The sequence below is a fragment of the Rana temporaria genome, chromosome 4, assembly GCF_905171775.1.
Source record: "Rana temporaria chromosome 4, aRanTem1.1, whole genome shotgun sequence".
NCBI classification, from domain to species: domain Eukaryota; kingdom Metazoa; phylum Chordata; class Amphibia; order Anura; family Ranidae; genus Rana; species Rana temporaria.
The window spans coordinates 422,383,754-422,411,009 of NC_053492.1; the positions used below are offsets into that span (position 1 = coordinate 422,383,754).

At 44.7% G+C, this 27,256-nt stretch overlaps 1 protein-coding gene across 1 annotated transcript in view; it reads left to right on the forward strand.

Annotated features, from left to right (window-relative positions):
* The window catches only part of TMEM63A (transmembrane protein 63A), a 111,789-nt gene that overhangs the window by 72,680 nt on the left and 11,853 nt on the right, over positions 1–27,256 (forward strand). Inside the window, exons 14-20 of the mRNA XM_040351364.1 lie at positions 6,100–6,253; positions 8,098–8,204; positions 10,758–10,844; positions 13,331–13,390; positions 14,756–14,918; positions 17,825–17,930; positions 20,363–20,530. Coding sequence (XP_040207298.1) covers positions 6,100–6,253; positions 8,098–8,204; positions 10,758–10,844; positions 13,331–13,390; positions 14,756–14,918; positions 17,825–17,930; positions 20,363–20,530 — 845 coding nt within the window. The remainder of the gene's footprint in view (positions 1–6,099; positions 6,254–8,097; positions 8,205–10,757; positions 10,845–13,330; positions 13,391–14,755; positions 14,919–17,824; positions 17,931–20,362; positions 20,531–27,256) is intronic.

The window sequence follows — 27,256 nt, forward strand, 5'->3', positions numbered from 1 at the left end:
GAGCGGCTGGCAGGGGACACGGAGAGAACGTTTGTGGCGGACCCCTCAGATCATAATAGGGAGGCGTGGCTGGCGGCCCAGGCGGCCTTGGGCCAAGTCACTGCCTCGGCGGCAGAGAGGAAGAGATTTTTTAATAAGCTGGCCTTTTATGAGGAGGGGGAGCATACGGGTCGCCTCTTAGCTAAGATTGCTCATGCCCATCGAGTTTCCCCTTCCATTGGGGCGTTGCGCACTGACACTGGGCGGGTAACTAATTCTCCCCCTCAGATAATGTCTACCTTAGTAGATTACTACTCATCCCTCTACGGGTCTAAGCAGGCCTACACGGCGGACGCCCTACACCAGTACCTTGATGCGGTGCGGCTTCCCCAGATGTCCTCCTCATCTAGGATGTTACTGGATGCTCCTTTAACATTGGGGGAGTTGCAGTTGGCGACCGGTGCGTTCCCTAACTCTAAGGCCCCGGGTGACGATGGGATACCTATAGAAGTTTATAAACAATATGCAGATTCCATACTACCCAGGTTACTGAAGGTGTTTAATGAGGCCATGAAGGGAGGGGAACTTCCCCGCTCTATGTCCAGGGCTACGATTGTGCTATTATTAAAACCTCACAAAGACCCCCTTGACCCGGGCTCATACCGCCCTATATCCCTTTTGCAAGCTGATGTCAAGATCTTGGCGAAGGTCCTGGCGATGCGTCTTAATAAGGTGATTGCCACGATTATCCATTCGGATCAATCTGGATTCATGCCCCAAAAATCAACGGCCATCAATCTGCGCCGGCTTTTTCTCAACATCCAGTCCCGGGCTGATAATGGGGGAGACCGAGCACTACTATCACTAGACGCCCACAAGGCGTTTGATAGCGTCGAATGGGCCTATCTCTGGGCGGTTATGCGCAAATTCGGATTTGGGGACGGATTTATCTCATGGGTTCAATTGCTTTATTGCTCACCAGTGGCTCACATCAGGGAGGGAGGCCAGTTGTCACCAGGGTTTGAATTGCACAGAGGAACGAGGCAGGGCTGCCCCCTGTCTCCTCTTCTGTTTGCGCTGGCCATTGAGCCTTTGGCTGCCATGGTCCGCTCTAATACAGCCATACAGGGGTTTAAGTACGGTGAACTACATGAGAAAATTATGATGTATGCGGATGACACAATGTTGTTCCTGGGTGATACCTCTATTTCCCTTCGGGAGGCGATGAGGGTGATAAGGGAGTTTGGGGTGTATTCTGGTCTGGTGATTAATTGGACCAAGTCGTCACTGATGTTGCTGGATGAGGCACCGGACCCGTCAGTGCTGACCTTATGGGATATTCCGCTTGCAAGTTCCTTCAGGTATTTGGGTATACAGGTGACCCCCAAACCCCTAGATTATATTGGACTTAATTTGACCCCCTTGATTAACCGCTGCCGGGATAGTGTTAAAATTTGGAGTAAACTCAAGTTGTCCCTTGCGGGTCGGACAAACCTTATAAAAATGATTCTGATGCCGCAACTGCTTTACGTCCTTCACAACACCCCGATGGTCATCCCCCTATGTAAATTTCGTATTATAAACTTGATTTTTCGGTCCCTTCTCTGGCAGTTAAAACCGGCCAGGATAAAGCTGGAGCAGTTGCAGCGCCCAAAAGATGCTGGAGGACTGGCGTTGCCCAATCCCTGGCTTTATTACATAGCCGCACAACTACAACACATTTCAAGGGCAGTTAGTCCCCAGACGGAAGTGCTTCTGAATCTGCTGGATTCCACGCCGGCGCTCCTTCGATTCACTACAGGGTCGGGGGGTGGCGGATGGCCTTGAGGCCCTGCGCTTTAGTAAGTCTAATAAATTATTCCCCACTTATGTACTTATGCAAAAAATCTGGAATAAGGTCAGAACTATGCAGGGGGTGCAGGGATTCACTAAGTATAGTCCCATATGGGATAATAATCACTACCCGGAACTGGAGAAATTGCCCTATGGCTCCAAGTGGCTACAGTTTGGGATATCTCATATGTCCCACATTTTCCGAGAGGGAAAGTTGAGGCCCTTCTCGGAGCTTAAGGAGGCCTTCCAGCTCCCTACCACAATGTATTTTTATTACCTGCAGCTTCGGCATGCGATTGGGGCCCAGGGGGAAGGGGGCCAGTGGTCCTTGGATTCCACCCCTGTCTTCAATTACATGTTTGATATTGACACTTACAAGGGCTTTATCTCCTACAGCTACACAATGCTTCTTAACCTTTTCCATAGGGACTTTCCTATTAGAGTGGTGGAGCAGTGGGAGCGAGATGGCATTACAGGCTGTTCCCCTGTGTTCTCTTAATGTGGCTCAGCGGGTCTCGCAACTGTATATTCTTTTGCGGGTGCATTATACCCCAGCTAGATTGGCTCGCATGGGGGTGAGGGCAGATGCCGATTGTACCAGATGCAGTAGGGACCATGGAGATATGATCCATCTCCTTTTGGAGGTGCCCGAAGCTCCATCTTTATTGGTCACAGGTCCTGGATACCCTTACTAGAGTCTTTCAGACAACTATCCCTGCTGATCCTAAACATTGTTTGTTGCGCATACTTGATGCGCTGCCGCTGGAGGATGTATATAAACAAGCTGTGGCGAGGGCTCTTTTCCAGGCCCGAAAGCTGATCTTGAGGCACTGGAAATCCACGGAGCCCCCTGCTCTGCAGGAATGGATCGCCCAAATGGGTGATACACTCCGCTTTGAGAAGTTGATTTACCAGCGCAGGGGGGCGAGAGGTAAATTTGATAGCATGTGGGCCCCATGGTTGAATGTCCCCGGTCTAGCCCCAGTAGATTTGGTTTATGACCGATTGTTTTAGGCTTTAAAACGGGTACTCTTGCCCTGTCTCTTACGGTGGGAGTGGGGGGTGTAATCCTAGCAACTAAGAGTCGTCCTCCAATGTTTTTTCTTTGTTTTTATTTTTTATTTCTCCCGGTCTGTTATATATATATATGCTGTGTTGCTTTTATGTATGCTGAACCTTGCAGTCTTTTTGGTCTGTATATACCTTTTTTGCTCTGAATCATGTATGTGTGTTTACTTTTTGTGCTCAATAAACACGTTTTGTTTGATTAAAAAAAAAGAAAGAGCTGATCACATTGGCCTCTGTACAATGTAGGAGACGGGCAGACTCCTACTGGAGCTCCTGCTATTGTGAGAAGATGTCCTGTGTTTAAACTTCTGATAATGTACCATCTACTGTGTGAAGCTCGGTGACAACAAGTCTGATTTGTAATGAAATCCTGATTTATCATAACGATGACTAGGCTGCTTAAAGGGATTAGTTAATTAGCTCATGTTCATTAGGTTTCTGGTCACAGGTGTATTTTCAGAGTAATATGAGCAGGAGGTATGCACCTTCTTTTTTACTGTATATAAGACTTGTATTCTGGTTCTAATAAGGAGTCCGATTCCTGCTTGACCCTCTATACAGAGCCTCGTCTCGTACTTGGGGGAGAATTATTCGTATGGGTTTCTTGGTCGGCTGATAGGAGTGTTCGGTAGCTGCCTTTGTGTTCTGGAATGAAATGTCCTAAACGGCTTTAACCCCTTTCATACTCGGGGGGGCCGTTACACCTCACTTCGGTTACCTGAAAAGGAAATATATTTTATGTTAACCAATTGGAAGATTTACCCCCCTTCATGACCAGGCCATTTTTTTGCACTACGGCACTGCATTAATTTAACTGACAAATGAGTGGACATGCCACACTATACCTAATAAAAATCAATGTCCTTTTTTCCGCCACAAATAGTGCTTTCTTTTGGTGATCACCTCTCGTTTTTTTTTTTACAGCGTAAAAAAAAAAGACAGACAATTAAAAAAAAAAATATATATATATATATATTCGTTTTTTTTTTACTTTCTGTTATAAAACACATTCAATAAAAAAAAATTAAAAACATCTAATTTCTTCACAAATTTAGGCCAATATGTATTCCGCCTCATATTTTTGGTAAAAAGAATCCCAATAAGCGTTTATTGACTGGTTTGTGCAAAAGTTATACGTCCACAAACTATATGGGATAGTTTTATATATTTCTTACTAGTAATGGCAGCGATCAGCGACTTATAGCGGGACTTCGATATTGTGGTGAACATTCTGATGTTTCTGAAATTTTTGGGCGGACCAGTGACACTAATACAGTGATCAGTGCTAAAAATATGCACTGTCACTGTACTAATGACACTGGCTGGGAAGGGGTTAACATCAGGGGCAATCAAAGGGTTAACTGTGTGCCTAGCCTGTCCTTTTACTATGCTCTGTGAGGTGCTTTTACTAGGGGAAGAGATGGAATTTATTCCCTGCTTTGCAACGACACAAACTCCATCCCTTCCCTCCTGTCAGAACAGCGACCTGCCTTTTTTACATAGGCAGATTGCAGCTCTGTCTCTCTGGCTGATGATCAGTGAGTGCCGGAGGACATCGGGTACCCTGCACCTGCCGATCGGCTTCCATTGTGTGTAATCACAGCAAAAGCAAGTCTCCTACCCTGGAAGTGTCGAATCGCGTATATATACGTGATCCGACGCACATGTGCCGCCCTGTAACTGTAACACGCTTACAAGGGGGACCTAAAGTGTTGATTAAAATTGACTATAAACCTGTGAGGGCAGTTGGACATGCTGGCTCATCGTAGTGTTTTACATCACCGCGTTCTTGACGGACGAAAGTTCAGAGAACTTTTGTGTGACCGTGTGTATACAAGCCAAGCTTGAGCGGAATTTCGTCGGAAAAAACATCCAAGGTTTTTCAGACGGAAAATTAGATCGTGTGTACGTGGCATAAGAGAGCTTGTAAACAAAGGCTCCCATCTGAGCTCCGCCTTGCGGATGATCTGTGGTATTGGTTGCACTCCCCGGGGTGAGCCATTCTCCCAGTGTCGTAACCAGACTTTTGTCTGACACTCATCTGATTGATTGCAGTTCTGCATCCCACCTCTGCCTCTCCACTTTAGGCGATTCACTCACTAGAGCAGTGGTTCTTCACCTGGGTTCGATCGAACCCCAGGGGTTCGGTAAATGAGTCTCGGGGGTTCGGCGGAGGTCACACAGGGCCGCCGGTACAAGGCAGGGGTGGACGGGTGCCCTGGGCAATACCATTTCGTATAGGAGGGGGGGCGCAGCCGCAGGTGAAGCTCTGCCACGGCCGCGGCACTGTACAAATTGTGTGCCGAGTGCACTCCTGCATCCGGGATCGTCATCTCCCGGCTCCCTTTCCTGTCTGCTGCAGCCTGTTTACTCCCCCTATGAAAGAGTCTCTTGGTCCCTTCCAGCGGTGTGACGTCACTCCACTCACGGCCGGAAGGGGGGGACTCGGAGCGCTGCGCAGAGAGCTCGAGGAGCATGCCTGACTAGTGGAATTTGAACCTAGCAGACAGTGTGCTAAAAAAGACTACTGAACTTGTTTAAACGTAAGTAGAACCTGTTAAGAGCATATAATTAAATGGCTGGATTGGGGGGGAGGGGAGCAGGCTGACTAAGGTGAGGTGACCAGCACTTTATTAATGTAAAAAGGCAGATAAAAAAAATGTTTTTGTGTTATTTTAAATGAGCCTTCTCTGACTAGCAAAAAATATATATATATATATATATATATATATAAATTGCAGCCTCACTATGCCATCACATGCAGCCTCTGTGCCATCAATTGTCACCACTGTGCCTATCACACGCAGCCACTGTGCCCATCACACGCAGCCACTGTGCCCATCAAACGCAGCCACTGTGCCCATCACACGCAAAATCATATTTTATTTTTCCAATTAAGAAGGGTTCGGTGAATGCGCATATGAAACTGGTGGGGTTCAGTACCTCCAACAAGGTTAAGAACCACTTGAATTGCCAACAAACAATCCAACAAATAGTGAAATATCAACAATGTTTTAAAAAGGATATTTAAAAACAACTAGCAAATAATCCCAAAGTGTTTCATCAGAAATATGACTTCTTCAAGGTCCAAAGAGCTAGAAAGTTGTATTCATGATGCTTAGTGCCTGTTAATAGATTTTTACAATAAAGTCTAATAGTCTTTGTGGAATTAGTTGGCCTGCATTTTAAATCTTTTCATCCTTGCTGTTCCTTTCTTAGGGAGAATATGTCAGTGAGTGGAGTAAAGTGGTGGGTACGTTTTATTATCATCAACCATACCCTCTTTATTGTGCTGTTCTTCCTAACAACGCCATCAATTATTATTACTACAATTGACAAGTTCAACGTCACAAAACCCATCTATTACCTGAATGTAAGTAATGGATTCCTCTTGTACCAAAATGTATTGGAACTGTTATGTCTGTCTTTCATTTTGTAAAGTGCTGTGCAAGCTGTCGGCGCTATAGAAATCCTGTATAATAATAGCAGCTCAGCCTGGGATTTATTAAATTCCATAAAAAAAGTCTTTATTCAATCCTTTAAAGTTCTAAAAAAAAGGTCTTTAAAAAACGAAATCCATGGTGTCTGAAAATGTGCATACAAACATAAACTTCATAAACCTATATCTCCAATAAAACAAGTGATACAAATAAATTCTATAAATAATGTGCTCTGTCTTTAAAACCATCCATATGGTGATAGAAAGACGTGCCACCAAAGAAGGGTAGTAATTCCTCTCCACCACCAAGTTCACAACACACTCACCAGAAGGATTTGACCCCCCTTTTTTCAAATTAAAGCAGTTGTAAAGAAAAAAAAAATTCACCATGCAATCTATGCATTAAGGTGAAAAAACATTGGATGCTGGCGCCCCCGTTATACTTACCTGACCCCTCGAAAGTCCCGCGCGGTCCCGAGATCCTCTTTGTCGCTCAGCCTGGCCGCTGATTGGCTAGAGCGGATGGATTAAGAGCAGCGCAGCCATTGGCTGGCGCTGCTGTCAATCACATCCAGTGACGCGGCGCGCCGAGGGGCGGGGGAGGACAGAGACAGCCGCCGAGGGACCCCAGAAGACATGGATCGGGGCCGCTCTGTGCAAAACGAACTGCACAGTGGAGGTAAGTATAACATGTTTGTTATTTTAAAACAAAAAAAAAATTCCTTTACTAACCCTTTAAGGTCAAACATAGCTGAGCGATAAATCCCCTGGTGTGTCCTCTGTCTGTCCTCCTTTCTTAATGGTGTCAAGGGTAATTATTGCTCTCTGTATTGATAAGGGTGCTACTGCAGCTTTAGGGCTTTCTGCAACAAACTCTCATGCCAAGGATGAGGATAAAAGGACCTCTCATAGTGTAGTATATCAAATTATATTTTGTTAAAACTTGTCAAAATGCACTTACATTTGCACAATAAAAACAGGCATCTCTAGATAAATGGAGTGGTAATGGAAACCACTACTGACACCTTGCACTTCACCTGTGCTTCAAATGCTGGAAGTAACATGCCTCACAAGCTTCTCTCTACGTGTTTCGTCAGTTGCATTTAACGTCATCATTTTCTTGTTAAACACGCAATTTTTCTTTTGTTTGGAATTTGCGCAGGTGTTGTTTTAAGATATAATCACCACTGCTCCTCCTCTGCCTCCCCAGCAGCAAGCCATTCCTTCACTATATTGCCATTTCGTTTAGTGCTGGGTATGAAGAAAATTCACGGTACTCCGGGTATGGAGAAGCATGTGACTTACTCCACTTGACAGCACTGGGCCAATTGCCATTGTAAACTATAAGCTGTGCCCAGGGTATATTGGGGGGAGGGGGATGGGGCATCTGTTGAGGTCTGCAATAAGGAGAACCTTTTGATGTGCAGTACAAGGGTGGAGTTGGGCTTTAAAGTGACTCTGTTACCAGTTTTATTTTTTAAGTATAGGCCCCCGAGTGCATCAGCTTGCTGTCTCTCCAATATGCCCTAATGCCTTGGATTTTCTGTTCTATGTTTCTATAAGTATCATTACCAGCATCACATGATTGCATTAGACTATCTTGATGTGTGACTTCGGCAGTTATGAATTGTTACTGAATCTCCGAACAGGAAATGGTGACTAATAACGGTGACATTTTATTAGATCTTTAAAGAAGTGATTGAGGGAGGATGGTGCCGCAGTGCTTGCCATTGATAAACATCAGTAAGCATAACCTCAATTTCATTGTATTTCTGCAGAATCCGGTCATCAGCCAGTTCTTCCCAACCTTGCTGCTGTGGTCCTTCTCTGCACTGCTGCCCACAATGGTCTACTACTCCACTCTCTTTGAGCTCCACTGGACAAAGTAAGATGTTCCACTTCAGTGTCTTTTCATGGCTTTGTTCACCCAAATCCTCATGTTCAGTTTTAGCTGGTTGCTGTCAGATTTAGAGATTTTCAAGTAAACCTGTTAAATGGCATTAAAGTGGAGGTCCACCCTAAAAAAAAAAAAAAAATACACCAAAATCCTGAAAAAAAATTGAAAACAAAAAATCTAAATTTTTTATTTTATTTTTTACTTACCAGAAATGGCGGTTGCTATGCGTATCTTCCTAATCTGCCTCTTCCCATACTGCGGCAGGTCTTCTTCCTCGTCCTCCTCGCCTTGTCTTCTGGGGAATGGGACGCGCTGCCTTCTGGGAACTGTGTGTATCCCAGAAAGCAGCCACCCATTCCCAAAGCGCCGCGAGACTTGCGCATGTTCAGTAGGAAGTGGGCAGTGAAGCCGCAAGGCTCCAGTGCCTGTTTCTCTTATTGAGGATGGTGGCGACGGGAGCTGCCAGGATCGAGGGATTGGCCCCGGGGGGCCGACTTCGCTTGCGCCTAGGACAGGTAAGTGTCCTTATTAAAAGTCAGCATCTACAGTGTTTGTAGCTGCTGACTTTTAAAAAACGCTTTAAAGAGGTAACACAAAAAAGAAAATGTGGGCTTCAGAGGTACATGCATTTTTTTTTTAGACATTTTCATGAGGGTCATAAAGTTCTGCAAACACATGGCACTCTTTGATGACCATTTTGACTTCTGCCTGTGAAATGAAAGGATAAGCTCAGCTTTGGGAAATTGTTATATGTTCCATCCATTTTAAGGGTGAAAAGTGTGTAACATGTTCTCACTGCTGCAGCCGCCCGCCAATCCTCTTTCCCCCTGTGACAACAGTAACGGGAGAAGTTTACCGTACAAGCTCTGTCACTTTTTGAGAGGCTATGCGGGGCTCCACCCACTCCGCTGCTTCATTCCTTTACAGAGTTCTGAACTACAAGTACCAACATGCTTTGTTTATGTCGTCTTGTAGTTCTCAGCGCTCTTGAGCGCTCTGGTAGTTCATTGAGTCTTCCTGTCAGGGTCAAACTGCCTGGCCGTACGATGGCCAGGCAGACCGCTTACACTCACAGTCTGGAGGAGTAGTGTATGGCACCAGCGACCTGCTGATCGCTGGTGCAATGCTTTCCAGGCTCCTTCAAAAAAAATAGGAAATGCACATTTTTTTTTACCTGCTATAAAATGTGCATTTAGTAGTATTATTATTATTATTATTATTATTAATAAACTTATCCTTTTAATGCTTTACTTTTACTGTTGACCTATTACTATAATAGGTAGTTCAACCAACAGTGAGGTTTGCATGTGGGAAGGTGTGGGCTCATGCTCGACTTTACCAAGATAATTTGCATAAAAGTGCCCTGGGTTCCGGGGGGGGCGGGGTTCTCTGGGGTGTTCATGAAAAGATTTACATTCAGAAAGAGATGACTGAATGTTATTCATATTTCCAGTTTAATAACTTAAAGGGATAACAGATAATTTTACATTATAAGGCGTGTTTTTACAAAAAGAAAAGCCTCAAAACGCTATCGCAAAAAAACGCCCATATACGCGATTGAAAAACTTGGCTAAAACTGCGGTTTTTAAATGTCCTGTGTGCACGAGATCTTTATGGTCTTGTATGCTAGTCACTTTTGCAAAGAACGTTTCATTGGGCAGCATAAAAAAAAAATATGGTAAGACAAGCCAGCAACGGGTGTCTGCGGCCTCTCTATATAGGCATAAACCTGAACACTCTGCCAAGCCAAACATTCCTGTTCATGAAAAGGCCAGCTGATACACTTGTAGCACGGCAATTGGTTTGTGTCCACATGTCTGGTCACCCGCTTAGGTCTGTGGCTGGCTGCTCACAGGGTGGGGGACAGGGGGATGTGATCAACTTAGAGCAGACGCAAATTAATTTATCAGTATTTTTTTGGTAGCAGGTAGAAATCGTAAGACTAAAACACTGTACACACGGGCCAAATATCGTCCGGTATTGGCCAGTTCAGCAGAAACCAGCCAACATTCAGGCTGTGTGTATGGCAGCCTGTTCATTTTCTGTCGAAAGGGTATGACCGAAAAATATCTGCTGATTGGCATTCGATCAGCGCTCTCAGCCAATGACCGGTGTGTTCTGGCAGGGGTGGGGAGTCCCCTTGTCAGAACACAATAGCTCAGCAGGGGGATAGCTATACTAACATACACTGATCTTCTCTTGAGTTCCTCCGTTTTTTGTTCGTTCATCCCACTGGGTTGAATGGAAAAAAAAACTGATAGTGCGTACCTAGCTTAACTCCGGCAGAAAATATAATCCCCATGCAAATCTGTACTGATTGAAACTGCATTTAGTACTTGATCCGACAACACTTTTTGGTTTAAACTGGCACCTGAAAGTGCACACACACTGCTTACTGTATGCATTTCAGCTTTTCCAGACATGAGTGGCATCTGCACAAGCTTAAATGGTGTGGAAGCCCAAATAACCAAGGTCAAACTCTGTTTTGGTGACATTGTAATTTCTTGTTCTATTTTTAAAATCGATCAATGTGTGTTACAGATCTGCAGAAAACAGAATTGTGATGCACAAAATATACATCTTCCTGTTATTCATGGTCCTAATTTTGCCATCGCTTGGCCTCACCAGGTTAGGATTATCTGTCATGTCTTCCTGGGGTATTTGCAACTGTCTAACTTTCCGTGAGTGACGCATATTTCTTACTGTCCTGCATTCTGTCCTATTGTACCTGCCTGGTCTGCAGTCTTTGTGGCTGTCTGCCTACGCGTTTGTCTTGTACTTTTCCTTATTGCTGGTCCTGTCTGTCTCCTTCCTGTCCTGTCCTACTGTGCCTGCCTTCTTTGCCTGTTTATCTTTTATTCTTAAGTCGACCATAGACGGTGGAAAAAAATCGCTCGATTCCCCTATCCGCATTCACAATCCCTCCCGTGGAGCTCTTGTTTTCCCCTGGTGGGGGAATGCATTTGTTCCGGGTAGGAGAACATGCAGTGATTATTGCTAGGGGCTTTAGCCTCTGGCAATAATCGCATGAAAAACGTGACATGGTGGTTGTACCCAAGTTGATTGATCGATCAACTTGGCTACAGTCAGCCTGTCCATACATGGTTCAAATCTCAGCCAGTTCAGTAGGAATGTGAACCATCTATGGCCGGCTTTATTCACTTTTCCTGTCTCCCTCCCTCCTTCCTGTCTGTCCTGTCCTATTCCTACCTGTATCCTCTGCTGCTCTGCTTGCTTGCTTGTCTTGCCTTGCCTCTCTACTTCCCTTTCCTCTGCCTGCTTCATCCTGGCTTAAACTTTGTCTTTCTGGCTGCCTTTAAGTCCGATCACTAAATGCCTGTTCTGTCCTTTCAGATTGCCAAAACTCCTGACTTGCCTCACAGTGTGCCTGCCCTGTACTCATTGCTTGCCCTTTCCTCTTGCCTGCTGCACCTTCTTAGTGATGCCCTTCTGTGTCTATTTATTAAGATGGGATGGGACAAATTTTGATCAGTGTGTGGCGATGCCAGTTTGACAGAAGTTGATCTTTAGAGGACAACATACAAGTTGAAAATTGTTGTCAATCGGGGGCTACAGCTGCTGATCAATGTATTCTGACTGTGCCAATGTCCTGACTGGGGGGGGGATTCCTCCATCCACCTTGCTAAAGGTTCATTTAGCCTGTTGGCTTTACACAGCTAGATTTTCCTTCTCCCATTCATGCTAAACCATTTGGATGGCGGAATCTCCACTGCTGTCCACTGTATTTAGCAACCACTGCACCCGGTGCTTCCTGAATATCTGAACAGTGATTGTACCTGATAGGATGCAGTAACTGTTCAGCTGGGAATTTTCCACCCAGCTCAGCCGATTTTTAAATTGACGTTTTTCAAACCCAGTGGTATTTGCAGGGGCACCCATGGCTCTAATTTGGGCTGATTCCTGTTCCATTATCAGGGTAAGGAATACGCGTACCTCTCAGACTATGACATGCTATGCAGATGTTTTTGGCTCCTCTGTTCAAGTAGAATATGACATTCCCTTCTCTCTGTGAAGGTGATATCGGAGCGGAGAGTCTGAGCAAATGAGTGCCAGTCACTGCTGAGTATTGGGGGCTAGATAGATGGAAGGGGGCCTCCATTTCCACTTTTTTGTATAAAGGGTTTTTATTAAAGATCAAGAAAACTTCAAAGAAAATAATCTAAGCCACAGAGATATGTTCAAGTCCTTGGAATTCCAAGAGAAAATATACATAACTATTAAGAGGCAGAGACATTATTAAATTGAAAGGAGCGCTGGATCAAATCTAGAAGGCTGAATATAAGCAACCCAAGGTTGCCGAGCCTGAAGGAATTAGTCGTAAGTGTTTGATAATATAGCTGTAAATTTTTTGTTTACCAAAATATCGTTCATACGGTTTTTAACCGATTACAAGCTGAGTCTCGGTGACTTCCAGGCCCTTGCTATAGTCTATTTAGTTGCAGTAAAAAGATAAAGTGCCAGCTGGCATTCTGCACGGAGCCGTTCCGCAATTGGCTTACACAGAAGAGCCTCATACGGGTCCCTCTTTAGATTGGCGTGGAATAACTTGGAGAGTATAGACTCTGACCCATAATCTGCACACTTTTGGACATGTCCACCAAATGTGTGCCCTATTGAGAACGTCCAAGGAAACAAAGGAGAGAATAGGTTGGAATAAAACTTGCCAATCTGGCCGGGGTGTAGTACCACCTTTAAAATACTTTGTAAGCATTTTCTAAAAAGAGAACATTCTTGAGATTTTGGACAATGCAATAGTCATGACGTTCCACTTTCCCTGGTCATCCCATTCGCACAGTCTGGGATTGTAATTCTGTATATCCTGATGTGATTCTCCAGTTCGGATTTGCCTTGGAGGCCGTTGGCGCTCAGTCTTGGGGGTTTTGTAATCTTTGTAGATTGACCTGTTTTTAGTCTATATTTCTCTTTGATTGTACTTGTTATCTTTTCTTGAGCCCCCCTTCCCCAACATGTTCAAAGTAGTGCATTTCCTTTCATTTGTGTTCCTTGCTCTGTCTGCGGTGCTTCAGGTCCCTATTCCTCTATGGTCAATGTATATACAGACGGTTCATAGAATTTTTCACATCTATTTACAGCTTAGATGTTTTCTTCCGATGGCTGTTTGACAAGAACCTGGCTGGTCCCTTAAGGCTGGAGTAAGTATGGGCTACGTCAACATTTTCCAGAATATAGTTATAGAGCCTTTCTATTCTATTCAGTATATCAGAGAATGAGGCTACCAATCTTCAGGGATTCTGTTTCTAAACCCAAGAACACAATTGTACTATATTGCAGCTTGCCGTTCCTTACATGATGGGATTATTCTATTTTTTGAGTCTTTTTTTTCCTTTATTTTCACCTTGTGATCCTGCCAGTAATACGCTTTGTGTCCTCTAGTAAATACGTTCACTTACTGCATTGTATTTTTTTAAGTTTTTTTAACAAGTAGAACATTTTTATTGAGTATAAAACAGGCAAATACAAACTGAGTAACATGATAACCACATGGGAAACAAAAATGGAAGACATGAGTACAATCCACCATCATATAATAAAGAGTCACTGATGAAGGAGCTACACCTTAACCACTTCAGCCCCGAAAGATTTGGCTGCTTAATGACCAGGCCATTTTTTGCGATGCAGCACTGCGTCACTTTAACTGACAATTGCGCAGTCGTGCGATGCTGTATCCAAACAAAATTTACGTCCTTTTTTTCCCACAAATAGAGCTTTCTTTTGGCGTTTTTTGATCACCTCTGCGGTTTTTATTTTTTGCGCTATAAACAAAAGAGCGACAACTTTTAAAAAAACATACACTGTAATGCCGTGTACACACGATTGATTTTCGGCATTAAAAAAACTACGTTTTTCGGCATGTAAAAAAAAACTTAGTTCATTAAAACGACGTTGCCCACACACGATCGTTTAAAAAAAATGCTCTAGCAAAGCGCGGTGACGTACAACACGTACGACGGCACTATAAAGGGGAAGTTCCATGCGGATGACGCCACCCTTGGGGCTGCCTTAGCCTTTTCCGTGTTAGTAAAAGACGATTCGCGCTTTTCTGTCTGTTACAGCGTGATGAATGTGCTTACTCCAGTTTTACCAGAACGAGCGCTCCTGTCTCATAACTTGCTTCTGAGCATGCGCAGGTTTTTCACGTCGTTTTAGCCCACACACGATCATTTTTTACAACCCGAAAAACTACATTGTTTAAAACGTTGTTAAAAAATGCAGTTCGGAAAAAAAATATGTTGTTTTTCAAAACCTGAACAATGATGTGAAGCCCACACACACAATCATTTTAAATGAAATTTTTTAAAAACATTGTTTTTTTCATGCCGAAAAATTATCCTGTGAACATGGCATAAGACTCCTGTAGGCTGGAATGGCTCCTAAAAACTAAATCCAGTTACACAGCTATGTTGCTATGATATATAACTTTCTGTACAGGTATGTGAACCTTTGTATATATTTTTAGCAAGCAAAACATTTGCCAAATAATAATTTTTCCATTTCAGGTGTGTATTTCTTCCTGATCAGGGGGCTTTCTTTGTCAACTACGTTATTGCGTCTGCCTTTATCGGGAACGGAATGGAGTTAATGAGGCTTCCAGGGCTGATCTTGTACACCATACGCATGATTATGGCCAAGTCTGCTGCGGAAAGGCAAAACATTAAACAGGTATAACAGAGTATGAGACGTGAAAGACACAGGATATACTAAATACGAGAGAAAAATTGATCATTATTTACTAATCTGCCACAAAAATATCTTATTTGTAAAAACAATAGTTTTTAATGGGAAATTATAATGGTTGGGGTTCAAAAGTTTGTAAAGTTTTAAAGGCATGTTAACTGATGTTTTATATCTGATTGGAACCCCAGTCAGAGCTGAATAGTTTGGGGATGGGGGGGTTTCAACAGGAGGTGAAGAAGGAAACTAAAACACGGTGAAAGGGAACCTGATGCTGAACCCGCTAGTAAAGAAAGAGAATAACACAGTATTAAAATAATGGAAGGTGTGGGGCTGTACTTGTGCAAATGCTCCGATGCTTGATCCAATACTTGGGCAGTCGGGGGGGGGGGGGGGGTGATCGGTGCATCAGTGGGGGAGTTGCAGGCACCAATCGCTTTGTATAGATTTCAATAAAGCAGCTGACAGCCGCTTCTCCTCCTCTCTCTCCCCCAGCTTGCATCTGCTTTATTGAAATCTATACAGGGCGATTGGTGCCTGTAACTCCCCCCACATCGCACCGATCACCCTTCGAGTGTCCCGTGCTCCTCTGATCCCCTTCCATGTGCTCCTCTGGTCCCCCTTCCATGTGCTCCTCTGGTTCCCTTCCGTGTGCTCCTCTGGTTCCCTTCCGTGTGCTCCTCTGGTTCCCTTCCGTGTGCTCCTCTGGTTCCCTTCCGTGTGCTCCTCTGGTTCCCTTCCGTGTGCTCCTCTGGTTCCCTTCCGTGTGCTCCTCTGGTTCCCTTCCGTGTACTCCTCTGGTTCCCTTCCGCGTGCTCCTCTGGCCCCCTTTCGTGTGCTCCTCTGGCCCCCTTCCATGCTCCTCTGGTTCCCTTCCGTGTGCTCCTCTGGTTCCCTTCCGTGTGCTCCTCTGGTTCCCTTCCGTGTGCTCCTCTGGTTCCCTTCCGTGTGCTCCTCTGGTTCCCTTCCGCGTGCTCCTCTGGCCCCCTTTCGTGTGCTCCTCTGGCCCCCTTCCATGCTCCTCTGGTTCCCTTCCGTGTGCTCCTCTGGTTCCCTTCCGTGTGCTCCTCTGGCCCCCTTCCGCGTGCTCCTCTGGCCCCCTTTCGTGTGCTCCTCTGGTTCCCTTCCGTGTGCTCCTCTGGTTCCCTTCCGTGTGCTCCTCTGGTTCCCTTCCGTGTGCTCCTCTGGTTCCCTTCCGTGTGCTCCTCCTTTCCCCCTCCGTGTGCTCCTCCAGTTCCCCTCCGTGTGCTCCTCCAGTTCCCCTCCGTGTGCTCCTCTGGTCCCCTCCGTGTGCTCCTCTGGTCCCCTCCGTGTGCTCCTCTGGTTCCCTTCCGTGTGCTCCTCTGGTTCCCTTCCGTGTGCTCCTCTGGTTCCCTTCCGTGTGCTCCTCTGGTTCCCTTCCGTGTGCTCCTCTGGTTCCCTTCCGTGTGCTCCTCTGGTTCCCTTCCGTGTGCTCCTCTGGTTCCCTTCCGCGTGCTCCTCTGGCCCCCTTTCGTGTGCTCCTCTGGCCCCCTTCCATGCTCCTCTGGTTCCCTTCCGTGTGGTCCTCTGGTTCCCTTCCGTGTGGTCCTCTGGTTCCCTTCCGTGTGCTCCTCTGGTTCCCTTCCGTGTGCTCCTCTGGTCCCCTCCGTGTGCTCCTCTGGTCCCCTCCGTGTGCTCCTCTGGTTCCCTTCCGTGTGCTCCTCTGGTTCCCTTCCGTGTGCTCCTCTGGTCCCCCTTCCGTGTGCTCCTCTGGTCCCCCTTCCGTGTGCTCCTCTGGTCCCCCTTCCGTGTGCTCCTCTGGTCCCCCTTCCGTGTGCTCCTCTGGTCCCCCTTCCGTGTGCTCCTCTGGTCCCCCTTCCGTGTGCTCCTCTGGTCCCCCTTCCGTGTGCTCCTCTGGTCCCCCTTCCGTGTGCTCCTCTGGTCCCCCTTCCGTGTGCTCCTCTGGTCCCCCTTCCGTGTGCTCCTCTGGTCCCCCTTCCGTGTGCTCCACTGGTCCCCCTTCCGTGTGCTCCTCTGGTCCCCCTTCCGTGTGCTCCTCTGGTCCCCTTCCGTGTGCTCCTCTGGTCCCCTTCCGTGTGCTCCTCTGGTCCCCTTCCGTGTGCTCCTCTGGTCCCCTTCCGTGTGCTCCTCTGTTCCCCTTCCGTGAGCTCCTCTGCACCCCCTCCATGTCCTGCTCTGTGCTCCCCTGGTCCTCCTCCGTGCTCCTCTGGTTACCCTCCGCCCCCTCTGTCCCGGATCTGTCAGGATGGGGAGTGGAGGAAGGAGCCGGTAAATCTGTCATTTGCCGGCTCCTTCCTTTTCTGAATGAACAGCGTCAGTGATCACTGACTCTGTCCATTCACATAACTGAAACATCGTAAACTGTGTTTACGATGCTTCAGTTTATGAATGGACAGGAGCCTCTGTCTCCAGTCCATTCATCTTCAGTGCAGCTGAGGCTACAGAGAAAGGGACTGGGGAATCTGTGTCCTTAGTCACTTTCTCCGTCTCAAAGGGGAGATATCAGGAGTCCGTTTAGACCCCTGATATCTCACCAAAGCCACCCTCACTCCAAAAGGGCTTATAAAAAAAAAAATTATGAAAGAAATAGATTGTAATAAATATTTAAAAGTTAAAATTTAAAAGTTAAAAAAAAAAACACTGACACCGCGACAAAAAAATTGTAAAAAATGATAATAAAAACAAAATGGTAGAAAATAAAATTGTAAAAAAACTACTGACACAATCCACACCTCATCAGTGCCTCATATTGGTGCCACTGTCACATGACATAATTTTTTTTTATCGTATCGGGTTCTTGTACTCGGTCTTAAAAAAGTGGTATCGGTGCAACCCTAAAAATGTGTCTGTTTTATTTTCTAAATCTGATATGGCATGGCTTGTGAGTGTGATTGACTCATCTTCTCTCTTAGAACCAGGCTTTTGAATTTCAGTTCGGATCGATGTACGCTTGGATGCTTTGTGTTTTCACAGTCGTCATGGCTTACAGCATCACATGCCCCATTATTATGCCTTTTGGTAAGTAACAGTTTTTAGGAAAAAATACAAATAATTGCAGCGCTCAATAACAATAAGTGAATATTTATAATCCACCATAAGTAAAAAAAAGTTCTTCCACTGATAGATCACGATCTGGTGTAAACACCACACATACATCAAGTGAATAGATAATTCACCATGCATAGGGAAACCTCCCGATGTGTTATTCTTTCACCATATAGGGAGATTTCAAACTCAATCTCTCTCTCTCTTTCTCTTTCTCTCTCTCTTTTTCTCTTTCTCTTTCTCTTTCTCTCCCCACCAGGGGTCAGTATCAACATTTACAAGGAACCACTAAATACAAAAAAATATCTCATAGTGCAGTACCGTATTTATCTTCAAATAGCGCGCACCCCCAACCTGGAAGGGAAATTTCAGAAAAAAAAGAAAATACTCGGTTTGAATGCCACTCATCGGTGTCTTGCCCGGCGGCCTTGTCCGCTCCGGCGTCCGTCTGCGGCCCTGGTGGTGTTCTCCCGCGCTGTTTCTGAGTCGATCCCCGCTTCCCGTGCTGTGTTTGAATGCCGCTGCCGACATATATCGAGCGCAGTACACTCGGGCACGCTCGGCTCCTCTCGCATAAAGGCTAGGAGGCGGCACAGGGCGTGACCGCGAGGGGAGCCGAGCCTGGCCGAGTGTACTGCGCTCGGTATATGTCGGTGGCGGCGTTCAAACACAGCGCGGGAAGCAGGGATCGACTTATATCGCGCACCCACGATTTTCCCCTGATTTTAAGGGGAAAGAAGTGTGCGGTATACGCCGATAAATACGGTAGTTTAATGGTGACTCAAGGTGCCTAGACAAATCCAGGACCAGATGAATCCAATGACTCAAGCAGTCAAATCACAGTAAATATTTAAATGCTCCTTGTTCCCTGGATCGTAGAGGAGCGTGTCCCCTAAGTGTGGATTCCAATGTGCACGGTCTTCCTGCACCTGCAACAAAACGCTGCCTATAGATGGATTGAATCGCGGCCGCTTCCTGCTGAACCAGCTGAGATTCAGTCCATCTATGAGCATGATGGTTGTATTGAAGTTGATCCATTGATAGACTTGAGTCATTTGTTTTCCTGAACGATCACTGCAGCAAGCTGTAGTCTATAACGGTGTTTCTCAACCTTTTTCAGTCAAGGCACACTTTAGAATTATAGACAGTCTCGAGGCATCCCTTTCTAAATTGTAAAAAATTATTCTACTAGCTTTACAGAAGGCAGCAACATCCACACATAGAACACCCAACGTTACAGGTGATTTATTATTCCAAAGCAAATACACTTTTGCACACTGGTACTGACTAGTACTCCAATGTTTCTCTTCTCCCCCAATTTCTCTCCATAATTCAGCTAATTTCACCCCAGTGCTTTGGGAGAGGGGCACAGGAGGGTTCAACAAGGATACTGTGGAGGCAACAGACATCCGTATTAACAGATGACATCATTGGTTGTTAGGATGCCAGTGTCTAGATAGAAAGTCCTAATGGTGCAGAATATAAATCTGCGGCTTTGTGTAACTAAAAGGCAGGCTTGATCCACCTGCTGGCTTGTATACAATTTATGATCAATTTTTAGGCATTTACAAAGGCACCCCAGTGTTTCTGGACACCCTGATTGAAAAACGCTGGTCTATAGGAAGGCTCCCCGCCAGCAGAACACAATAGCACTGTGGGAGGGAATCCCCCATCAACACTGACTGTTGGGGAAATCAAGCAACTTTCTTTCCTGCAACACATGGTTGTATGGCCTGCTTAATGTGTATGGAAATAGTTCACTGATGCCCTGTACACACGAGTGGTTTTCCCATCGGAAAAAAAACAAGTGGTTTTCCTGACGGAATTCCTCTCAAGCCTGTCTTGCATACACACGATCACACAAGCGTTTGATGAAATTTTGACTGCCAAAAACACGGTGACGTAAAAGTCTACGACGAGCCAAGAAAATGAAGTTCAATGCTTCCAAACATGTGTCGAATTGTTTCCGAGCATGCACGTTTTTTTTCCCGTCGGAAAAGCATACACGCGATCGGTTTTCCCGGCGGGAAAAACGAAAACTGTTTTTTTTTGTCATCAGGAAAACTGCGATTAAGTATAGACATGGCCGGTTTTCCCGACCAAAAGCTCTCATGGCAGTTTTCCTGACGGGAAAACCGGTCGTGTGTAAGAGGCATTATAGTTACCCTGTCATCCAAGTGCAGGAGCATATTTAGGGGGCACATTGTCTCCCTAGACTAGAAAGTGCATAAACGAAGACCTTCATGGCGGGATCACCAGGGATTCTTTTAATGAAAGCTGCAGATTTCAATTTAATGACATTGACGTGGTAGATCTTATATGGCATTTAGTTGAATGACTTTCCATATACTGCAGCAGTGATTTGCAGATTGTGTTTCTCTAACATTTCTTTTTGATGTGACCAGGTCTAATATACATGCTGCTTAAACATCTGGTGGATCGGTACAATCTATTCTATGCTTTTCTGCCCACCAAACTGGACAAGAAGATCCACTTCTCAGCTGTCAATCAGTCCCTGGCTGCCCCCATATTGTGTCTCATATGGCTGTTTTCCTTCTCTCTCCTGCGGCTCGGTAAGTTGGCATTCTGACAAAAGTTCATTTGGTTGTGTCACAAAGGTAATATGCAAACTCAGCCGATCAATTGTGATTGCATGTGAATGTCCTGAGGGCACTCTTCCCTGAGGAAAATTTCCTGGAGTGCCGCACACCGTGAAAAAGGCATATCTATTGTAAAAAATAAAATCCAGTGTAATCATATAGAGAAACAGGGGAGAATAGCTAACGCGTTTCACATCAATCGATGTTTAGTCATAGCTAAATGAACAGGACCCAAGCATGTATATAATAGGAAAGATTGAAAAACAGGCTACCATTCAGAGCCTTATGCCGCGTACACACGATCATTTTTCGGCATGAAAAAAAACGATGTTTTTCGGCATGTAGAAAAAACGAAGTTTTTCCAACTTCATCATTAAAACGACGTTGCCCACACACCATAATTTTTTTTTAAATGCTCTAGCAAAGCGCGGTGATCTACAACACGTACGACGGCACTATAAAGGGGAAGTTCCATATGGATGGCGCCACCCATGGGGCTGCTTTAGCTGATTCCGTGTTAGTAAAAGACGATTCGCGATTTTCTGTCTGTTACAGCGTGATAAATGTGCCTACTCCATTACGAACGGTAGTTTTACTAGAACAAGCGCTCCCGTCGTTTTAGCCCACACACGATCATTTTTTACAACCCGAAAAACTACATAGTTTAAAATGTGGTTAAAAAATGCAGCATGCTTGAAAAAAAAATTTGTCTTTTTTCAGAAGCCGAAAAATTATGTGAAGCCCACACACGATCATTTAAATGACATTTTTTTAAAACAACTTTTTTTCATGCCGAAGAATGATCGTGTGTACGCGGCATTAGAATTGTCTTCCCACACAATTAGGACCCGATCTGCCAAAAACTGAGTGCACTCAATTTTCGGCAGATCAGGTCCTAATTGTGTGGGAGGTTGGGTCCTGTTCATTTAGTTGTGACTAAGCATCGATTGTTGTGAAACGCGTTAGCTGTTCTCCCCTTTTTCTCTAAATGATTTGACTGCTGTACACTGGATTTTATTTTCTACAATGAAGATGTGTGCGGCTGTCCAGGATATTTTTCCTCATCAAACTTGTGCAGAGCCAGCACCTGTCAGCTCCTAGTAAGGCGGGACACTTTCCTATGAGGGTTCGTAAGCTTTGAGAGCGGCAATCCTTTTCTCTATGGCACTCTTCCCTGCAGCAAAATATCTATGTAAGAAGTCTCTAAGGCCCCTTTCACACTGGGGCGGGGGTGGCATCGGCGGTAAAGCGCCGCTATTTTTACGCTGCGCTATTTGGCTGCTAGCGGGATGGTTTTACCCCTTGCTAGCGGCCAAGAAAGGGTTAAAAAGCACCGCAAAGCGCCTCTGCAGAGGTGCATTGCCGGCGGTATAGCCGCAGTGTCCAATTGATTTCAATAGGCTGGAGGAGCGGTATACACACCGCTCCAAAGATGTGGCTATCAGGACTTCTTTTACCGTCCTGCTAGCGTACTGCTCCAGTGTGAAAGCCCTCTGGACTATCACATTGGAGAGACAGGAGTGGCTGTTTAGGGTCGGTTTGCAGGCGCTATTTTTAGCGCAATAGCGCCTGCAAAAAGACCCAGTGTGAAAGGGGTCTGAGAGCAAAGACCACACTCCAGCTACGCAGTGAGGGAGGACAGTGGAGCTTGGTCACCTTCACTGGCCCCAATCTAATACATTGGTCCTGGAGGCAAAAAATTGCAGCTTCCATCTGACGTTTTTTACACAGGCACTTTGCTAAGCACTATTCATATCTAAACAGATACATCACAGTGTGATTGCAATCTTATCTATGAAAAAAAATACATATGGTTCATGGACTCTCCTCTAACAATCAGCCAATAAATAATAAATAAATTATAGCTGTCAGTGATGTGGGTGAAGACAGACACAACATGGCTACCATTGACTACCAATGATGATAAAAAGGAGTGGGGGACATTATGTGTAAAATAAAAAATAAAAAAAAACATTAACCTGCACTTTCTAATGCATAGAAAAGCAGCTGATACTATTCACTGGTGGTGAATACTGGCATAAAAACATACAACGGTGCAGCGCTAAAAATTAACAAAGTCCAATAAGTGTGGGGTCTGAACTAGAAAATCTTGTGAGAGATCCTCTACTGACAGATGCACACACTTAAACACGATCAGATTTTCCGACAACAAATGTGTGATGCCAGGGTTTTGATGGTTACTCCGACCGTTTGTACGCTCCATCGGACAATTGTTGTCGGAATTTCCGACAACAAACATGGGATAGCATGCTTTAGAATTTTCCGGCAACAAATGTGTCTTGACGGATTTTCCGATCGTGTGCACACAAGTCCGTCGGAAAAAAATCCAAAGTACAAACACGCATGCTGCGAACCAGTGCTAGCCATAAGACAGCGTTGGCATAAGTTGCCCAAAGGGTGGCGCTGAAGAGCTGAAAAACACATAGTTTTGTGCATGTGACTAGCTTATATATTAAAGTGGAATTTTCAGTCAGAAAATTAAGCCCTGCTAGATCACTTCAGGCTGACCCCTTTTGCAGGTATTGCTATGTAAAACATAAAAAAAAAGTATATACTGTTTTAAAAACAGTAATACACTGCTGCCCCTGCTCTGCACATGCTCAGTTGCTCTCCATTTTTAGTCACTGTGCCGAATTTGTAGAGGCCGATCTGCTGACAGCCTTAGGGCCAATTTACACTACATGCGGTGACAGTCGTTTTACCGCACTGTAAAATATCTGTCACCGCAGGGAGACACAGATGACCACTTTTTCTTTTGTGTCCCTTTCACAATGCAACAAAATGCAGACATGCTGCATTTTATCGCAGCACACGGCCCAAATTGCACTGCAATGTCAGGCAGCGCTGCGCATCGCGCCGTCTGACATTGCAGTGAATTAAGTTTGTTTTGTACACTTTAAATAAAGCTGGCACAAGGGAGCAGAGTAATGGGATTAATCCTGCGTCACACTGCCCCCTAGCACATCGGCAATGCAGAGCAGCTAGAATGCTATGTGACTTTAAGGAGGCACAGTGCAGTATTAAGGACTGCCCACCGCATATATACTGCGGCAGCGAGGCCCTATTGCGCGAAACAACGTACCTGTACGTCGTTTCGTGCACGAGATACTGTGGCCGTGCGCGCACGATGCACAGCGGGGAAGCTGATGCGTGGGCCCACTGGCCACGAATGTCCGCCGGCTACCTGCGAGTGCTCCTCAGGGAGGCAAAATGGGGATCTGCCAATGTAAACAAAGCAGATCCCCATTCTGGCAAGAGAGTACAGTGAGATTGTCTGTTCCTAGTGATCAGGAACAGCGATCTCTCTGTACTCGCAGCCAGTCCACTCCCCCCACAGTTAGGCCCCTTTCACACTTGTGTGACTTGTCCTGCGACTTGGGACTGCAAAGTCACATGATAAGTCGTACCCCATGATTTCCAATGAGTACCATTCATATCTGTGCGTCTTCAAGTCGCACCGACGTCAAAGTAGTCCCTGTACTACTTTGGTCCGACTTTAATGCGAGCTGAGGTCCATAGACCTACAGTTTACATAGGCATTCCCTGAAATCGCTGTAAAATCGTGTGACTTTCAAGTCACGGCAGTGTGAAAGGGGCATTAGAAACACCTCCCTAGAACACACTTAACCCCTTGATCGCCCCCTAGTGTTAACCCCTTCCCTGTTAGTGTAATTTACTCAGTGATCAGTCTATATTTTTAGCTCTGATCACTGTAATAATGTCATTGGTCCCAAAAAAGTGTCCGATCTGTCCTCCGCAATGTCGCAGCCCCGCTAAAAATCGATGATCACCGCCATTACTATTAAAACGATATATGATTATTGCAATTATTATTATTTTTTTTTACCAAAACTATGTGGCAGAATACATATTGGCCTAAACGAATGAATTCATTTTTTGCATGTATGTGAGTGTGTGTGTGTGTGTGTGTGTGTATATATATATATATATATATATATATATATATATAATTATATATATATATATATATATATATATATTGTGTGTGTGTGTGTGTGTGTGTGAATATATATATATATATATATATATATATATATATATATATATATATATATATATATATATATATAATTTTTTTAGATGTTATTGTTTTTTTGTTTTTTTTTCAAAATTGTTAGTCTTTTTTTGTTTATTGCGCAATAAAATTACACCTACCGATCCAAGAGTGTAGTAAGTTCATATGCCACTTATCCAATAACAATCTAGACTCTGTAAGTAGTGGTGGTAATTTAAGCTCATAAGTATAGGTCAAATCTGCTGGAATTTTTGTGCCTAAATAATTCAATGCAGATGTAGTCCACTTAAAGGGGTTGTAAAGACAAAAATATTTTCCTCTTAAATTAAAGTCTGACAGTAGCTGATAAAGTAAAAAGTAATGTTTTGCATTATAACTAGTTTGATACCTGTTGAAATCGAGCTGTTTTATTCACCTCCAGCACTCCTGAATCGTTATTCTCACTGACTTCCTGGTTTGCGGTGCGCATTCATTCTTGCTACATCACAGCCTAATGGGAACTACAGTCCCCATTAGGCTTAGCATCCGTGCCTGTGAGGGATAAGAGAGCATCTTCACGCAGGGCTGTAGTCATAGGGAGGGGGTGAGCACATTCTGCTTTCCACCATGCAAAACGGCTCAGATGCTGGTGGAAAGCAAGAAGAGGAGTGACAGGAAATGGCATTTTCAAACCTGGATTACTGTATTTTGGAGGTCAAAAGGAAAAACGAGGTAAGTGATATTTAAATGCTCTAGCTTACAGCAATCAATTGATCTAATAAAAAACAAACCTTTAGTGTTCCTTTAATGTGGAAACCACATCACATTTGTGTGAGAGTTTGCGTTAACAATGCAACACCCATCGCTTCTGATTTAGAAAAGTTGATTTTCAGATTTGATAAAGCACCATATAAATCAAAATGTTTAAGATTTGGTAAAGATACTACTGGATTCGAGACCTTATGTTGTATATTGCCCACTGTCACTCGCTGTATATCCTGATGGAGCCTAAGGTAAGGTAAGCGCATATAAAAGAGGGCACAGTGGGCATCCCTGCCTGGTACCGTTAATTGTGAAAGACTCTGAGAGCACCCCATTCACCTGAACCTGTGTGGTCGGATTTGAATATATCTTGGCTATCCGGCTCATCATCACCTCCCCAAGTCCAATATGTCTGAGTACGGAGAACACAAATTGCCAGCTTACTCGATCAAATGCCTTCTCCGCATCTGTTTTCAAGGAGACACATGGAGTTTTCGTGGACTTGGTCACGTGAAGTAGGTTCAGCACTTTAGAAGTGCTGTCTCTCGCTTCGCGTGTGGGGACGAATCCAACCTGTTTTAAATGGATTCATTTTGCAAATGGGTTGACAGCCAGGATTTTAGTGTAAAGCTTAAAGGGGTTGTAAAGGTACAATTTTTTTTTTTTAAATACCTTAGTGCAGTCCTCCTTCACTTACCTCATCCTTCGATTTTGCTTTTAAATGTCCTTATTTCTTCTGAGAAATGTTTACTTTCTGTTCTTCTGTCTGTAACTCCACACAGTAATGTGAGGCTTTCTCCCTGTTGTGGAGTGTCATGCTCCTCCCCTTCCTTGGACTAAAGGAGAGTCAGAACGCTCTCTACGTTGCAGATAGAGAAAGGAGCGGTGTGTTAGTGGTGGTCCTGACTCTCCTGTAGCCCAAGGGAGGGGGCGAGCACAACACTCCACACCAGGGAGAAAGCCTTGCATTACTGTGTGGAGTTACAGACAGAAGAACAGCAAGTGAGGATTTCTCAGAATAAATAAGGACATTTAAAAGCAAAATGGAAGGATGAGGTAAGTGAAGGAGGACTGCACTAAGGCAAAGAAAGCTATTTAGGGGAAAAAAAATTACCTTTACAACCCCTTTTAAGGTCTAAGTTCAAAAGTGAAATAGGCCTATAGCTACCGCATAAGGTAGAATCCTTGCCCTCCTTTTATATCACAGCAATGTGGGCTCCCAGAATGTCCCTAGCAAATGAAGATCCGGAATCAATCAAACTAAATAGATTAATCAAGCGTGGGCCTAATATTGTAAATAACGTTTTATAATATTGTACCACGAACCCGTCCGGGGCCTTCCCTGATTTCATGGACCCTAAGGCTTGTTGAAGTTCCAGCAATGTTATAGGAGCATCTACCGGTAATTTCATACATATCTCAGGGGCTAAGGACGGTGTGACGGTATCGGTATGATATCCCCGTCAAGCATTCCCTCCTCTCCATACAAGAACATCACAGGATCCCCCACATATGAGTCAAGACTGGATGCTGGAACCAAGACACTTTATTGACACAAAAACTCAGCTTATATGTGGTTACAGCCTGTTAGGAACGCCCCCCTCACACAGTGGGGTTTCCCATACAGATTATAGGAGACAAGTCGGAGCCGACCATGCAGACACATTTCTTTAGATAAAGACATCAGTGGAGTTAATTAATACACTGAAGCAATCAGAATAATTAACATACTACTTCTCTAATCATTTAGCCTGATGATACAATACTCATCTTTTAAGGGTAAACACAGATCTTCTTTACACAACACAATAGATCAATTAACCTTTAGAATAGTGAGGGGACATTAGCACGTCAATAACCGGTCAGAGGAATGAATCACACATGAAATTCCTTTCTACCTC